Here is a 17,413-nt window from a genome sequence, read left to right as displayed (position 1 = left end):
AAAGTAATGCAAATGCCAGTATTATAGTTTATTATCTTAGTATGCTCTTAATATAGCGGCTGCTTACTTTAATTTTTAAAGTGTTTACTTCCAAAAAGGCAATTTAATGGAAAGAAATTGAAAATTGTTCTGTACCTTCTCTGTGATGATTCTGTTGGTTTGAATTTTATGATGAATCAATGGGAGGAAGAGTGTAAAGCATTCACATCAATTAAAACTGCACTGTTTTTAATATTGTCTTCAATCTCCCTTTATGAAAACAACTTGAATTTCAATCAAATGGATTTATGAAAAAGTTAAATAAAACATTGGAGAAACTGCTTTGATATTAATATAGACTTCAAAAAGTAAATGAACTCAAAAATGTTGGATCTGAAGGGAAGGATAGATGTAATATGATGCTTGATTAATTAAGCCTGCCTTGTTTAAACAGAATATTAAGAGACGTGGAGTTCATGATAGATAAGGGATAAAGTACTAAAGTGTGCATAAAAAAAGGTTTTAGAGATGGTGAAAGAGCTCCAGAAGTTAAAGCTTGTTTTAAAAGCTCCTGCAATTATGAAAATCAAAGTAGTATGTTCTTTATTTCTATTTAAACGGTCTTAATTTTTTATCCTTTTCATGTTCTTCTGTTACTTCACCGAAGCCGACAGCCTCTCCTGCTTCTTCAGCTGATATGGCACCAATCAGTTCCGGGTCATCTACTTGGACTTCTTCTGGTCTTGGTTTGCCCTTTGTTTCCATAGCAACTGGCATTGGTCCTTCATCCAGTGGAAGCCAGACTACTGTGGCATCTGTAGTAACAAGCACTTTGCTCGCAAGCCTTGGGTTTGGTGGTGGTGGAGTTCCTTCCTTTCCAAGTACTGTGTGGCCTACACGCCTTCCCTCTTTGGTTTCAACTACTAAACATCAAGTCAAACCTGTTATTTCAACAACTGAAGCATTGTCATCCCCAGGCTCAGATGGTGGTTCTGCTGTTAATAAAACTGGTGATGCAGAAGGTGAAGATGAAAAGAAGGAAAATGAAGATGAAAAAGGAGAAGGAGAAGAAGGAGATGAAGAGGAAAATGAAGAGGGAAGCAGTTTAAGGAAAGATGTTGAAGAGAAGCAAGAGAATGCTATGACCACAACTACTACTAAGACACAAAATAAAACTGAATCAGAGATATCATTGAGAGATCCAAGTAGTCCAGGTGAAGAAACTATGAACTCAACCAGTGGACAAGACCATCCAAACACAACTATGAGTCAAACAAATGTGACTTTCCATCAGACAACAGTTGAATTTTTACAAACATCCTCTGATATTGCAACCACAGAGAACCTTCTACTTAAAATTCCATTCAAGCCAACACTTCCTCCAAAGAGATGGAATGATGTAGCAGGCGCGTCTGCTGAGAACACATTTGTTATGGTAGATCCAGGTTAGTTTACATCAAGTTGTTTTGGTCATGGTATTGCATCTTTATATCCTGTTGTTTTTTAAAACTAATTATGTCTTTGGAATGTCATTTTTTTTTAGTTCTGCTGAGCTTCTGAATGCTACTTTTATTGTTGTGACCAATTAATTTTGTCAAGTCCGACGACAAAGTAGGTAGAGTTTTGGGTCCAAAGGCAGGATCCCATGTTGGGTCCTATGAAAAATGTGTGTCAGGTCTCAGAAGTCAGGGGAGGGGAAGGTGTGTAGTTTAGGTGGAAGAGGGATGGTGCATAGTTTAGGTGGGGAAGGAAGACTGGTTTAGGTGAGGAGGGACAGTCAGGTCCCACACAGATAGTGGAGCTGTCTATTTTAGAGGAAGAGAGGTCTCAGCTGCGATGGCAGAGGGTGGCAGATCACAGGAGGAGAGGAGAATGTCATTGGCTGATATCAGATTTGGTGTGATGGATCTGGGAGATGTGTACATGGCGGAATGTAGTACGTTGAGGGATCAGTTTAATAGACACCCAGGCAGGAGTCAGATTTTAATTTTTTTTAATGTAATTTAATTTTCTTTCTTTTTCTGCTTCTCTTAGCTTAACTGTCTGGAATTATTTGATTCATATAGATATTTTTGGGGGGTTCCAGGCATTGGGGAATTGCCTTGTTGAATCTTCAATTTCCCAGGCAATTCCATTCCTAAATAGGTATTTCTGTAGGGTCTCAAGGCACAGTATCTTTGCTGCAAAACAACTATCTGTCCAATAGAAAATCCAAACCATTATGTCGGATGCTTATCATGCACCAAATTTAAACACAGAAAACTGCGTCAGAAATAAATCCTTTTCCATAGAATCTCTACAGTGTGGAAGCAGGCCATTCAGCCCACGGAACCCACACTGACTCTCTGAAGAGAATCCCACCCAGACCAACCCTCTCTCCCTGCCCACCCATAATCCAGCATTTCCCACAACTAATCCACCTAGCCTGCCCATCCCTGGACACTGGGTAATTTAACATGGCCAATGCACCTAACCTGCATATTTTTGGACTGTGGGGCAAACTGGACCACCTTGCAGAAACCTACGCAGATGTGGGTAGAATGTGGAAACTCCACGCAGATAGTCACTCAAGGCTGCAATCAAACTCAGGTCCCTGGGACTGTGAGGCAGCTGTGCTAACCGTTCAGCCACCCTGCTGTCCCATGTTTCTAGTAATGTGTTTACAATGTGAGACATCTTGCTCCTTCTGAATGGAGACCAATAACTTTTCATTGCTGTCAGTGCCACTGGGAGTTGTACTTCTTCTAGTAGTATACCCAAAGGTCCAGAATCTATGTAGGACCTTAGACTAAATATGAGAGTAAGTGGAATAAGGGTGATAGGAGAGAATCTCCCTCAATTCACAGTGTCAGATTCTTTGATGACGGGCATCAAATATCTGAAATTGAGTGTACACCCACCTCGACCCTATCAAACAAACCTTACCAAACAATTTTTAGAAATCCAAAAATAGTAGTCCTGATAAAGGTGCCAGCCATGATTTCTTCTTCATGAAATTTTTGTACACTATATCTTTTAAATCATAAATAGGGTAGCTATTGCTCAGCCAAAATTTCACCCATCAGCATTGAATGAATTTACAACCTTATGTCACTCACTTGTTACTTTCTCACTAAGTCACCAATGTCATCTGGTACCAGCACAATAGCTAGCTGCCTTTGGGAAATATAAATAATATACAATTGAAGTTTGGAGAATTCCTCTAAAGGTTTTCAGCATATTGTTTGGGTTATTGTAGAAGAAATTTTATATTTCTTCATGATATATTAATATGCCTGATATTGGGTGCTCAAAAATGGAAAATGTTTCGAAGCCAGCACTTATTGTTGGTTTTATTTGTATAGAATATACTTGACACATTTTTTTTCAATGGGTGGAATTTGAAATTGAAATAAAATATAATTGAACCCACTCAAATGTAGGTGAAATGTACGTGGAGATTCTGTCAGCTTTATTCAAGCTTTCCTGGATCCCAATACTTTAAATATGTAATACAGAATGAATGAGATCTGACAAAGATTTCACCATCTACTCTAATCTTACTGCAAGCACCAAAATTTAACACCATACTACACAAGGAGGTAATACAACAGGTAACAAAACCTTTGTCAAAGAAATGGGTATTAAGGAGTCAAGGGAAGAAAGTAAGGTCAAGAGGCATGTGAAGTTGGGGAGCCAATTCTAGAGTTTAGGTCCAAGGCAGCTGAAGGCATCCTTGCTTACAGTAGAATGATTAAATGTGAGGTTGCTCAAGAAACAAATTTGGAACACTTGGAAGATGTTGGGCTGGAGAAGAATACAGGGATGTAGATATTTTCTGGTTATAAGAATGTGAATATTAAAATTGAGGTGTTTCTTTATCTGAAGCCAGTGTAGGTCAGCTGGCACAGGGGTGATGGGTGATTTGGCATTGTTGTGAGTTAGCACATGGGCAGCAGAATTTTAGATGATCTCATGTTTAAGGAGGGTAGAATGTGGGAGGATGGCCAGGAAATCCATTGAAATGAACACGTCCAGACATAACAAAGGCATAATCTAGTTTTCAAGAGCAACTAGCTGAGGTAGGTAGACTGGGGCAAAGTTATAGAAGTGGTAGTAGGTAGTCTTGTTAAAGTAAATGTTTCTCATTTTCAGCAAAAAATGTAGGCACTTTGAAAAATATGATTCAATGTAAAGTTGTGGTTATCTCTGTTCAGCTGATTCCAACAGGAATTATCTGGTTGCTAAGTTGTATGAAAAAGTAACTTGCCATGGGGACTGAGCATGCCACTGTTGAAATATTATGAATGAACAGATGTAAGCTTTCATTTGTCTATTCTTCTGTTAGTTAAATAAATTCAAATTGTGCATGTTCTGTAAATTTGTCAGCTGAATTACAAGTTGGCCTTCAGCCCTTCAAGATTCAACAGAGCTATTTTAGAAATGTGTCCTTCATACTTAGAATTCGTGCCTTTACTAAACATTTTTTGATTGTTATAAGAAATCTGAACTTAGGAACTGAAGGTAAATAACAATGATAGCAATGTTGTAATTATGGTACCTTAATGTCACACATTGAATTATACATGTTTTCAAGTTATCACCCAAAACAAAATGTTTTTATCCACCTCCAAGCAGATAGAATTGGTTTTAGTCGTTTCACATGCGGCTTTAACTTAGAACCATTTTGTGTTGGATGCTAAATTTTGAAATATGTAGCTAGTGTGTTTGTATGCTTCCTGCTGTTTCATTTTCTGATCATACTTTCGCATCAATGTTGGAAACTGGCTGTATTAACATTTATATTTGAATGTAAGCAATGACCCAGCACCAATAGCAGCTTACTAGTTTACATTACGTTATGGGAATAATTTTAATCTAAAGCCACCTACCAGGAAACTATAGGAGCAGTTTGGTTGTATGTTTTCCTGTCCACCTGATTCTTCTTTCCATTCAAATGCACAAAGTAAAATCAAGCTGAATGTAAAACAGTTGGCTGATTTAATCCTGTCAATATCCTGCTGAATAAGTTTGGTTGAAATTATCCCTGATGTTGAACAGATGCTTAGCAACCATTTTGTTATTTACTCCTATGAAAATTGAAGTAGACAGGGATGAGCATGCCTTGGTGAGTACTGTTTCAAGCAAGTCTAATTTTTACATGTTTCATGTTGCTGTCAGTGAGCCTTCATCAAACTCCTTCCATGTGTGCATTCCATTGGGGAATGAAACATTCCTAACCAGATGTGAATGCATTATTAGCATGCATATTAATAAAAGTGCATTTTGTAACCCAAAAATTAGGGAGCACTATAATTGTGGGACATTTGTCACTTAACAATCACATCATAACTGTAATATTTTGAATAGCACATAATGGCTGTAATTTATTTGAAATTACTTTAATTAATCACTTTAGAAAATGCAGCTTACAAGAAAAAAATCAACACTCAAACTCTATAAATGCAAAAATAAGGTAGCATTCTTTTTTTCACAACAAATCAAAACAGAAGCCCAACCTATGAGAAAAGAGTAAAAGAGCAAATGGCTTAGAAAGCACAACGTGAAGGTACAAAAGCCTAAAAACTGGATGACCTGTGTTCTCTGTCAAGTTGAATAGTTCACTTAGATCATCACCAAAGTAATACAACTTTTTAAAATGTTATATTCATCTGTCTCATTATTTCTGAATGTTTCCTTCTTAATAAAAACTATATTGTAATGATCCCTGCCCGTGCCACCAAATTTATGCTTTGGTCTGGCTAAAGACTGGTTTTGTTTTGCATTAAGTAGATAAAGCTTGGGATCTCAGGTGCTTAGAATGAGATTAAAGCTCAAAATTCCATGCTTTTGAACAAGCGAAAAGCTCCTTACAATGTGAAGTTAGAACAGTAAAATAATCTATGATATACATACAAACTATTGTTTAATAGTAGGGAATTTCAGTATTACTTAAAAAGACTTGTTGTCAAAGCTTTTCATCTCGCATTCATCAGATCAATTTTCAAGAAATACTATTTATCAGGAAAACAACATAGTATAGGAGAAGTGTGTGTTGATCGGTTAACAAGTGGACATCAGTTGATAGAGGTGTTGCTGTGGAGAATGCACCTACTAGATGATGACTGACAGTTAGCTGTCACATTTTGTTTAAATTTAAGCCAGACAGATGGATTGTGACTAGTCAAGGACGTACCTTCATTTATCAGGGCGATTATGCATAGGTAATGTGCAGTTAACATATATTTCCTTCTTTTTCTTTAAATAAAATAAAGTTAATTTGCAAAACCAAAATTTCAAAACAAGTGAATCAAAAACCTTTATATTCTTTACAAAGTATTAAATTGCAAGATGCTCTTCCTCTTGGACCTGTAATATTTCTTTACAATTTCTGTACAAATATTTTACTTTTATAAAATTATGAAACAATTGATAACTTCCTTTCACTCCAGATCTATTTCAAGCCTGCAGAATGAATCGGTTACAGTTTCTTTCCCTTACACATTTTTGTAAAATGAATATTACCTTACAATTAATCAATTACAATCTAACCCCAGTTGAAATATTTGACAAGTAGAATCCAGTATCCACTTCCTCAATAACAGCTAGTGTTTCAGCAGATAAAGTGACTTAAACAAGCCCTTTTATTTTCTTAGTTTCGCAAGATGTGGAGGTACCAATGCTGGACTGGAATGGACCATATCAGAAGTCAAATGACACCAGGTTATGGTCCAACAGATTAATTTGAAATCATAAGCTTTTGGAGTGCTGCTCCTTCAACAAGTGATTTCAAGTAAACCTGTTGGACTATAACCTGGCATCATGTGACTTCTGAGATAACAAAGTGTGGAAGTGGATGAACACAGCAGGCTAAGCAGCATCTCAGGAGATGCTGCTTGGCCTGCTGTGTTCATCCAGCTCCATACTTTGTTATCTTGGATTCTCCAGCATCTGCAGTTCCCATTATCTCTAATCATATGACTTCTGACTTAGTTTGTCAAACTAAAGGACAGCTTCCATCTTCACTCATACAAATATTATGAAACCAGCTGCACATAGAAGATTCATCAGGAAGGTGAGCATTTTAATCATTGCTAAAAATGACAAATTTATGTTCTTCAGGGTAACTAAAACTGAACCTTAAGGAAGCATTTATCCATCTTATGACCTATTAGGTCTTAACACATTTTCTCTTTGAAGGTGTTGCATTGAAATAGTGGACAGCAGTAAAGCTAGCATCTTGTATAAGTTGAGTGACGAGTTCACTTGGCCAATAAAACTGCTCAACTGCTTGGTCTCTTGTCACAATATGACTTCATCTTTGTGTGATTACCCAGTGCACCTCACTGGGATAAAATTAACACTCCCTCAACAGGATTATTGATTTACAGGGTTTCATAACCTACTGTATTTAGTATCTAAACAACATATTTAGCATCCCCACAAGCCAGGTTCCCAATTTCAAATCCTGCTGTAATCTTATTAATAACATATTTCTCAAATCCTGCAACAGCATCCTGTATAAAATGATCAACATTCATCATGAAGACACCTGAACTATTTCCTTTATGGTCCTCATATAACATTGTGGGATTTGCTTTCAGTTTTAACAACTTCTGTCTTGTGCAAGGGTTAATTCTGGATCCGTTATCGGTACTTTCATTGCACTTTCAATCCATTCCAACATCGACTTGCTTCTCGGTCATGATCCTGAACACTCCACCAATATTTAACACGCCTGTAATTTACCCTGAATATTTCTCACTTGTTGCATTCCTTTCTCTCACTTGACTATCGGTAATAAAAATTACCTGAATGCCCATCTAGGGAAAAGATCTTTGGATGAAATAGCTCTGTCGTAACATCATGATCACTCATGTTACTCTGATCCAGCCTTGATTTCCTGTACTATGATCCTCAGGACATTTATTGTAAGAACGCATGGATCCAGACCTTTTCAGGAGCAGCAGTCATCATCAGATTGTGGCTTTGCTTGAACATTCATCTGACTCAGTGCTGTTCCTCATTTCCTGCTGGATCCTCTGAGCACAGCTGTCACAGAAATTCAAAATGCAACGTCATGAGGAAGTTCAATTGTCATGGAATCAGGGATTAGGAAATGACAGGACACCCCAGTCTTGTAGGTTGCCAGCAGTCACATGATAATTTCAAATGTCTGTTATATTGTCAGTGAATAGGTAAATGGATAAATGCTCAAGAATTAATGAATAGGATACTATAGTGGCTAGGTGGGAGAGGGAAGCAGGTAGAGAGGTGATGTGGCAGTTTGTGAGGCAGTAGGTGGGTACGATAAGAGCACTGGCAGATAGATAGGGGACTTGGGGTGAGGAGGGAGGTGGCAGGAGCATAGTGTGAGGGGGGAATGAGTGGGTTATGAGTTGGGGTAAATTGGTCAGGAGCTGGTCAGGTCAAATCAATGACTCATCAGGTGGTCAGTTCTAGTGGAAAAGATTTTTGTTCGAATAGCCTGGTAGGGAGGAATGGTTGGGTTGGGGCATGTTGGGTAGCTGGAATCAAGAGGCTGGTCAGAGGGGTATGTGCTTGGAATGTCCATTCTTTAGTTACCCAGTCTAACTCTGGGTAACTATTCAAACAAGCACTGAGGAGCTGTCTACAATCTCTGATTCTAGCTCACAGTTGAAGGTCCTGGGAAGCACTGGAATTGATAATTGAAAGTCGAAGCTTCCTGAGCAAGTCCCACAAAATTCAGCACATTAGGACCACTGCATGGTCCCAATGGCATCTCTGGTTGTATGTAACTCTGGTCTCCAATGATTCCGTAGTCAAGATGATTTGGGCTATGAGCATCTGGCAAAAGAAAAGTGCCTCATTTTCAACTTCTTTCAACTGTTCAGCTTTGTAATTAATCTCTCCCCATTGAGACAAGTGAACCGTAATGGCTTGATTGATATATTTGGTCAATGCTGTCTTAGGAACATAACTTATTGCTTTGCCTTTCTGTTCTCTTCGATTCTCTATTTTAAAGGAAACTAAATCTCCCAAATTGATGTCTGTCTGAAATGGCCCTATACAATATCTTGGAGCTCTCTGAATTTTCTCTAGGACTCAGATGTAATGAAAGCCTATCTCCCTGCTGTTCGTGCTTTCAAATATACAGAAAAAATACAAATTAATTGTTCTATCTTCTAAAGCAAGAGATCTGTTACACAGCACAGAGGGACAATGGGATTTGATCAGTAAATAAATTGATAGGGACTATACACTCCAACTATGAAGCAGTTTTTTTTTCATGATATTCTCATACCAGTGTAGTTGTTGACGTGTGGTCAAGTCGCGCCCAAAGATTTATGCAACATTTTGTTAAACGCCACAAAATTCTTTCAGAGAATCCCTTGCCAAAGAGACTTTAAGTTCTTGTGTTCATGACTGTAATGCATAATTTCACACTTTTATGAACTTGGCAATGACAAACTTCTCCCTGTAATTTAAAGCTCCAGTCTCCAGCCTCTGTGCATTTCTCCATGATTACATCTACAAAAATCTCTTCGTACCCCTTGTGTATTATTGTAGAAAGACTAAGTCTTGATGCCAGGTCTGAAATGTAGAATGAAAGTACTTCTATCTTCATACTTTTAAATCCATGACAATTATTTTGCTGAAGCCATTTGCCAATGGAATATTTGCAGTAAGGCATTGCAGTCTGATGTTGTTTACAATTCCCAATTCTCATTGAGTTCTTCTGATATGACCCCAGCTAATGGCATGACCGGACAAATCAAATCCCAGAATGAAATCAGTGCTGATAGACCATGGTTTGTTTTAATGTGGTGACAGGTGAGGTGATGGCCTAGTGCTATTACCTCCTGACTGTTAATCCAGAGAATACAGATGGTAGAATTTGAATTCACTAAAAATCAGGAATTTAGAATCTACTGATGACCATGAAACCATTGCCAATTATCAGGAAAGACCCACCTGGTTCACTTATGTACTTTCAGGAGGAAAAATGCCATTCTTACCTCGTCTGGCCTACATGTGATTCAAGACCCATAGCAATGCAGTTGACTCTTAACGGCTTTCTGTGTAATTAGTGATGGGAAATAACTGCTGGCCTTGCCTGCAATGTATGCATCCTGTGAATGAATTTTTTAAAAATTCATTGAAGCATAGTTGCAAAAGGCTGCAGCACATCTTCAACAACAAAACAGAAGTTAAGTTGTACAGGATAATAAAATGTGAGGCTGGATGAACACAGCAGGCCCGGCAGCATCTCAGGAGCACAAAAGCTGACGTTTCGGGCCTAGACCCTTCATCAGAGAGGATGTTGGTGAGGGCTGGTTCTGGAGTACTGTGTCCAGTTCTGGTCTCCCTGTTACAGGGACAATATTATTATGCTGGAGAGGGTTCAGAAAGTTTTCCCAGAATGGAAGGTTTAATTTATAAGGAGAGGCTGGATAGGCTGGGACTTTTTTTCACTGGAACATAGGAAATTGAGAGGTGACTTTATCAAGGTTTATAAAATAACGAGCGGTGTAAATAAGATGAGTGGCAGGTGTCTGTTCTCTCGGGTGGAGATTTCAAGACTGGGGGCAATTTTAAAGGTGAGAGGAGAAAGACTTACAAAAGATATGAGGGACAATTTTTTTACACAGAGTGTGGTTGATTTATGGATTGAGCTTCCAGAGGAAGTGGTGTATGCGTCTACAGTTACATGAAGTACATGAATAAGAAATGTTTGGAAGGATATGGGCCAAGCACATGCAGGTGGGACAGGTTAATTTGGGATTATGGTCGGCTTGGACTGTTTGGACCAAAGAGTCTGTTTCTGTGCTGCATGATTCCATGACTGCAAGTTTATTGCACAAAAGACGAAACGAAAATATGTTATCTCGATATAGAAGACAATTTTAAAGATCTTAAAATACACAGCAAAACAAAACCTCATTCTGTTCCCAACACTATCACTTTGCAGCAATTCAAATTTGAAAACTTACCCTTCTTTATGAATTTGTCGAATTTGATGTAATAGAGCAAACAACTGCAGATGCTGAAGATCTGAGACAAGCAAACTGAAGAAGGGTAACTGAACTCAAAGTGTTAACAGTGATAATGGGAACTGCAGATGCTGGAGAATCCAAGATAACAAAGTGTGCAGCTGGATGACCACAGCAGGCCAAGCAGCATCTCAGGAGCACACAAGCTGACGTTTTGGGCCTAGACCCTTCATCAGAGAGGGGGATGGGGAGAGGGAACTGGAATAAACAGGGATAAAGGGGGAGGCGGACCGAAGATGGAGAGAAAAGAAGATAGGTAGAGAGGAGAGTGTAGGTGAGGAGGTAGGGAGGGGATAGGTCAGTCCAGGGAAGATGGACAGGTCAAGAAGGTGGGGTGAGGTGGTAGGTAGGAAATGGAGGTGCGGCTTGAGGTGGGAGGAAGGGATGGGTGAGAAGAAGAACAGGTTAGGGTAGCGGAGACAGGCTGGGCTGGTTTTGGGATGCAGTAGGGGGAGGGGAAGAACTGGGCTGGTTTTGGGATGCAGTGGGGGAAGGGGAGATTTTGAAGCTTGTGAAGTCCACATTGATACCATTGCGCTGCAGGGTTCCCAAGCAGAATATGAGTTGCTGTTCTTGCAACCTTTGGATGGCATCATTGTGGCACTGCAGGAGGCCCATGATGGACATGTCATCTAAAGAATGGGAGGGGGAGTTAAAATGGTTCGTGACTGGGAGGTGCAGTTGTTTGTTGCGAACCGAGCAGAGGTGTTCTGCAATCCGACCCCACCACCCAAGACATTTTTCCATCCCCACCCTTGTCTGCCTTCCGGAGAGACCTCTCTCTCCGCGACTCCCTTGTCTGCTCCACACTCCCCTCCAACCCCACCACACCCAGCAACCTCCCCGCAGGAAGTGCTACACTTGCCCCCACACCTCCTCCCTCACCCCTATCCCAGGCCCCAAGATGACCTTCCATATCAAGCAGATGTTCACCTGCACATCTGCCAATGTGGTATATCGTATCCATTGTACCTGGTGTGGCTTCGTCTACATTGGGGAAACCAAGCGGAGGTTTGGGGACCGCTTTGCAGAACACCTCCGCTCGGTTCACAACAAACAACTGCACCTCCCAGTCACGAACCATTTTAACTCCCCCTCCCATTCCTCAGACAACATGTTCATCATGGGCCTTCTGCAGTGCCACAATGATGCCACATGAAGGTTGCCAGAACAGCAACTTATATTACGCTTGGGAACCCTGCAGCCCAATGGTATCAATGTGGACTTCACAAGCTTCAAAATCTCCCCTTCCCCGGCTGCATCCCAAAACCAGCCCAGTTCTTCCCCTCCCCCCACTGCATCACAAAACCAGCCCAGCTCGTCCCCTCCCCCCACTGCATCCCCAAACCAGCCCAGCCTGTCTCCACTTCCCTAACCTGTTCTTCCTCTCACCCATCCCTTCCTCCCACCTCAAGCCGCACCTCCATTTCCAACCTACCACCTCAACCCGCCTCCTTGACCTGTCCATCTTCCCTGGACTGACCTATCCCCTCCCTACCTCCCCACCTAAACTCTCCTCTCTACCTATCTTCTTTTCTCTCCATCTTCGGTCCGCCTCCCCCTTTCTCCCTATTTATTCCAGTTCCCTCTCCCCATCCCCCTCTCTGATGAAGGGTCTAGGCCCGAAAGGTCAGCTTTTGTGCTCCTGAGATACTGCTTGGCCTGCTGTGTTCATCCAGCTTCACACTTTGTTATCAAAGTGTTAACATGCTTTTTTACTTCACAGGTGCTGTCGGACCGGTAAAGTTTTTCTAACAATTTCTGTTTTTGTTTGTTTTAAGTTTCATGTCACTGATTGCCCCCAGTTTTTTTCCTGTAAACTGTGAAGTATTCTACACAAATGTTCGCTGACAACTTAACCTTCCTCACCCTTTTTAATAACCTGCAGATTTCTAACCAACCACTCCTAGTCTGGAAGTTGCACAAAATGAAACTAGCTTGAACTTTCAGCAACTTTGGTGGGTCAACTGAACAAATTGAATCGATTAATTTTGTGATCAATATTGTCCATGGAGGTCTGATATTGCATCAGTGTCATGACTTAAAAAAAAGCCTCGTACTCAATTGCCCTTAATGAACTCACTAGAGTGTTGTATGAGGAAAAAAATCATTTGTTACACCTGCAAATCTTTCAGCTTTCCTGTCCTCAATACCAGATTGATTACCTTTTGGACTATATGCACAGACAAAATGAAATACTTGAAGAATTCAGTGCTTGTCAAAACAAATCCATCATTTCACCTCCACCTCCCTCATCTCTCAATGAGGATAGACGATAGCTCTATGGGATAGAAAGGGCAAGTTACTCTGGTCCAAAAGGGATACCCAAGATTGTTTAGCTCCTGCGTGACGAGTTTCTTTATTCATCTTCCTTGTTCATTCACACTTACGATTTGAAAAGGATCCCTTCCTTGTGAATGCCATTCTCTCAGATCAAATGAATTTATCTTTAAAAAGGAGCTAATTTAAGCATGCTGTTTTGAGTTAGCAAAAAAGTGAATTTAATATTTACTAAACGTTAAAAGAATTCATAAGACAACACACAATAACGCAGGAATACAGAGGAATAAAAAGTGAGTCCAAGATAAGGTTCAGTGATAAACACATCAGTCTCTTTTCTAAAGGAGGGTCCAGACCCGAAACGTCAGCTTTCCTGCACCTCTGATGCTGCTTGGCCTGCTGTGTTCATCCAGCTCCACACCTTGTTGTTTCTTTGAGTGGTTTGTTAAGGTGAGATGGTAGTAATTTGATAGATGAATGGTTGATTTTTGGACATTTGGCTTTGCAATTAGTTGAAATCCTTTGTTCTGTTTTTTTTAATGTTTGTTAGCTAGCAGCTCCCAGAGCGAGAGGGCCTATCATGTCCTATATCCTCTGACAGGCTTGCTTGTTTTTGCATTTGCTTCTTGCATTCAGAGTGAAAGGTTCCTTGTACCTGCAAAACATAGTTTTTTCTATGTCTTTCACAGCACAACAGCACGTGAGTTCAGACTAGTACACCTGGGCCTCAGTTCACTAGCACACCTTCTTCCACTAGTACACAAGGTTACAGTTGGTTTTAACCTTTAAGGACAGAACAAAAAAGTGTCTGCAAAAAGTGGCTTTCAGCGCAGATGGGGAGAAATATTCAGTCCTATTGTTATCTCTTCCGGTTAGGTATCTCTCTCTCTGTTTAAAGTTTCCTTGACATTCTACCAGCAACATTCAATGGGTTCATCCCAGGAATTTGCCAGGCACTAATTAACTTACATCTACAGTCTCTTTTTATCTGCAGCAGCCCTCTTTTAAAAAAAAACACATCTAGAATTAAAAGTTAAAAAATGTCCATAGAACTTCAGTTTTATGACCCATTGTCATGACAGCAGTAAAAGCTGTGAGTTTCAAAGATGCTGTTGAATGTCATTGCTTAGTTTCTAAACTGCATCTTCTAGCTATTACACACTACTGTCACTCTGCATTTATGGTGATGTGAGTGAATGTTGCAGATGGTGGTTGGGGTATCAATCAAGTTGGCAATCATTGGACTACACTGTTGTGAATTGTGTCATGCTTATACGTGTTGATGGAGTTGTACCCAATCAAGCAAATGGAGAGTATATCATCATATACCTAATTTGTGCCTTGTAGTTGGTGGACAGGTTTTGAGAATAAAGGAGAAGAGCAGTCCACTGCAGATTGCATAGCTTTTGTCCAGGTTTTGTAACCACAGTATTTAAAAGGCCCTTAATTCAGTTTCTGAATAATGGTAATTCTCAGGGTGTAAATAGTCAGCAATTCAGCAGCAATTGGCCAGGTTGGAATTATCTAGCATTTTGTGTTCAGGACGTACTTAGGCAATTTTCCACATTTTAGATGTAGATGCTGGTGTTGCAGTTGAACTGGAATTGCTTGAGTAGGGTGTGGCTTGTTCAAGAGCAGATATCTTTAGTACTAGTACTGAAATGTTGGCGAGATCTGTATCTTTCGAAGTATTCAGCCATTTTTTGATATCAGGTGGAGTAAATCAAATTGGTTAAAGTCTACCAGCAATGGTGTCTTGTACTGGTGTGCTGGCCTCTTCCATCATTGACAATGGGGTATTTGATGTCCTGTTACTTGCCTGATTATCTAGCACTGTTTACAAATGGATATAATGACTGCAGAACTTGGGTCTAATCCATTGATTATGAGATCGCTTAGCTCTGTCCATTGCATGTGTTTGGAATGCAAATTGTCCTGTATTGTAATTCTACCATTTGATGCCCAATTTAGAGGTTGGTGACTAATTTTTAAGAATGCCTGATGCTCTTCCTTGCTGTATCTAGTTCTGTTTCTTTGTTTAATAGTTGTAGCAGTTTTTGTTTAAAATTGAGTGGTTTGCTGGGCCATTTCAGAGGGTATTTTAAGAGTGAACCACATTACTGTGGATCTGGAGTCACATGTTGTCCAAATAAGTATTACCTTGCCACTGTATTAACCAAAATTGGAAAAAAAATCTCAAAGTTCTTTTTCAACAATATATCTTTCAATTAAAATAGGTCAGCTTGAAATTCTTTCAGAGATAGTAAGAACTGCCAATGCTGGAGTCAGATATAACACAGGGTGGAGCTGGAAGAGCACAGCAGGCCAGGCAACATCAGAGGAGCAGGAAAGTTGATGTTTCAGGTCAGGACCCTTCTGAAATGGGGTCAGCTTTCCTGCTCCTTTGATGCTGCCTGGCCTGCTGTGTTTCTCCAGCTCCACGCTGTGTTATCTCAGCTTGAAATTCTCGTACCTGACAGGGCCATTACAGTATCTAAATAAGTATTGATTAACAGATATTGTGTTTCCAGTTTTGTTGCAGAGTTCTGGTAAAAGAACAAAGGGGCAAACAAGAGAAACTTAAAATTTTAGAAGTTAGGTGTTTGTGAATTTTATTATAAAATTAAAGGGAATATTTAAGAGAAAATGTTTTACTGCTCAAGTTCATTTATATCATGTTTTACATCAGTCCTACAGTTGGATGCCAGGCACCAAATTGTCAGTCTATCTGTGTATTTGTACATTGTGGATACTTATTACCGACCTTAGCTCATTCGCAGGTTCATAATGACATTTGCTATAGGGTGTTAAATGTATGAATGTGATGAAGGGCTGTCATTTACAGCAAAGGGATATAAACTTTATTTACATAGAAAATAGCATTCAAGATTGTGTAGCACTTGGTTATTATTGAAACTTAGAGTACTGTTTATAAATAACTATGAATATCATCTGAATGCCATTTTTATTGCACTTAAATCTGTCTGATCACCGGAATGATGTTGCATAACTCAACACGTAAGAACAAGAAATAAGGTAGTTTCTGCTGTTTGCCATGAGCAAGACCATGTTGTTCTACATTATATTATCAACTGTACGTGTGCCATAAGATTTTATTCTAATATTTAATTTTTATGTTTCTATATTTTGTCTGTTCCTGGATTTATGCAGAAGACAGATCATCTTCAAGTATGGCCACACAATCATACTCACCCTCCGGCAAGATGGAATGGATTATTCCATTGGTGGTTGTCTCAGCTTTGACTTTTGTCTGTTTGATTCTTCTCATAGGCGTGCTTGTTTACTGGAGGTAAGACTCTGAGCTTTTTGTTTGCAGTTGCCAAGACCTAACTGACCTGATGTTTAAGCTATGTCAGCTTTTCACTTCTGCAATCCTATTTCCGTAAAACCTAGTGGAAGGAGTAGCTACTTGTTTGTCTGTTCTAGAGTCCATGAGTTTGTTTTACTAGGCTGAACCATCTGTAACCACTGACAATTTAATGTTTCATAATTAAGAATAGTAATGTTCAACAGAAAATGCAAGCTCATTTGAAATCATATGGGTTGTTTCAGGAGGAAACTTAATCTTTAAACATCTCGGAATTACATTGGCATGGGTATTATTTTGCACTGAGAATTCATCAGTTTTTTGGCAACATTATTTTTTAAATTTCTAGGTTATTCCTTGCAATTAGTATCAACTGTCTGAGAATTTATGTTTACTAAGTGGATTAAATAATAGTAATTATGGCTGTGAGTCATAAGGTTGTGAGTTCAAGCTCAAGCAGGACTTGAGACATAATGTCGGCTAGCATTTCAGCCCAATGCTTAAGGAGGTATTCTCTTTCCAATGGGAAGTTAAACTCAACCAGTATCTGATATTTCAGATGGATGTAAAAAATCTTATAATAGTATATATGAAGTCGAACAGCATGTTTTGTGCAATGACCAATATTCAGTCAGTTGTTGAAGCAAGATGTTCAACATGCGGTTCATGATGATGAGAAAACTCTATTACCTGCAGGTTAGATTCAGTGCACACCTTGATTATTTATCTTCAATCCATTTATAAGTATTATATATCAAACCTTTGGACCTACTGTTCGGTTGGGTGTGGTGCTACGGTAACAAGTCATGGC

At 39.5% G+C, this 17,413-nt stretch overlaps 1 protein-coding gene across 2 annotated transcripts in view; it reads left to right on the top strand.

The window, feature by feature from the left end:
- LOC125460192 (receptor-type tyrosine-protein phosphatase gamma-like) overlaps nt 1-17,413 on the top strand; it is a 693,348-nt gene that overhangs the window by 579,132 nt on the left and 96,803 nt on the right. For both annotated transcript variants that reach the window (XM_059649945.1, XM_048547332.2), the window contains exons 12-13: nt 647-1,424; nt 16,446-16,584. In XM_059649945.1, coding sequence (XP_059505928.1) covers nt 647-1,424; nt 16,446-16,584 — 917 coding nt within the window. The remainder of the gene's footprint in view (nt 1-646; nt 1,425-16,445; nt 16,585-17,413) is intronic.

The sequence above is a fragment of the Stegostoma tigrinum genome, chromosome 11 (assembly GCF_030684315.1).
Source record: "Stegostoma tigrinum isolate sSteTig4 chromosome 11, sSteTig4.hap1, whole genome shotgun sequence".
In the NCBI taxonomy this organism is placed as follows: domain Eukaryota; kingdom Metazoa; phylum Chordata; class Chondrichthyes; order Orectolobiformes; family Stegostomatidae; genus Stegostoma; species Stegostoma tigrinum.
The sequence above is the reverse complement of the archived record's forward strand: the minus strand, read 5'-3'. Positions and strand labels throughout refer to the sequence as shown.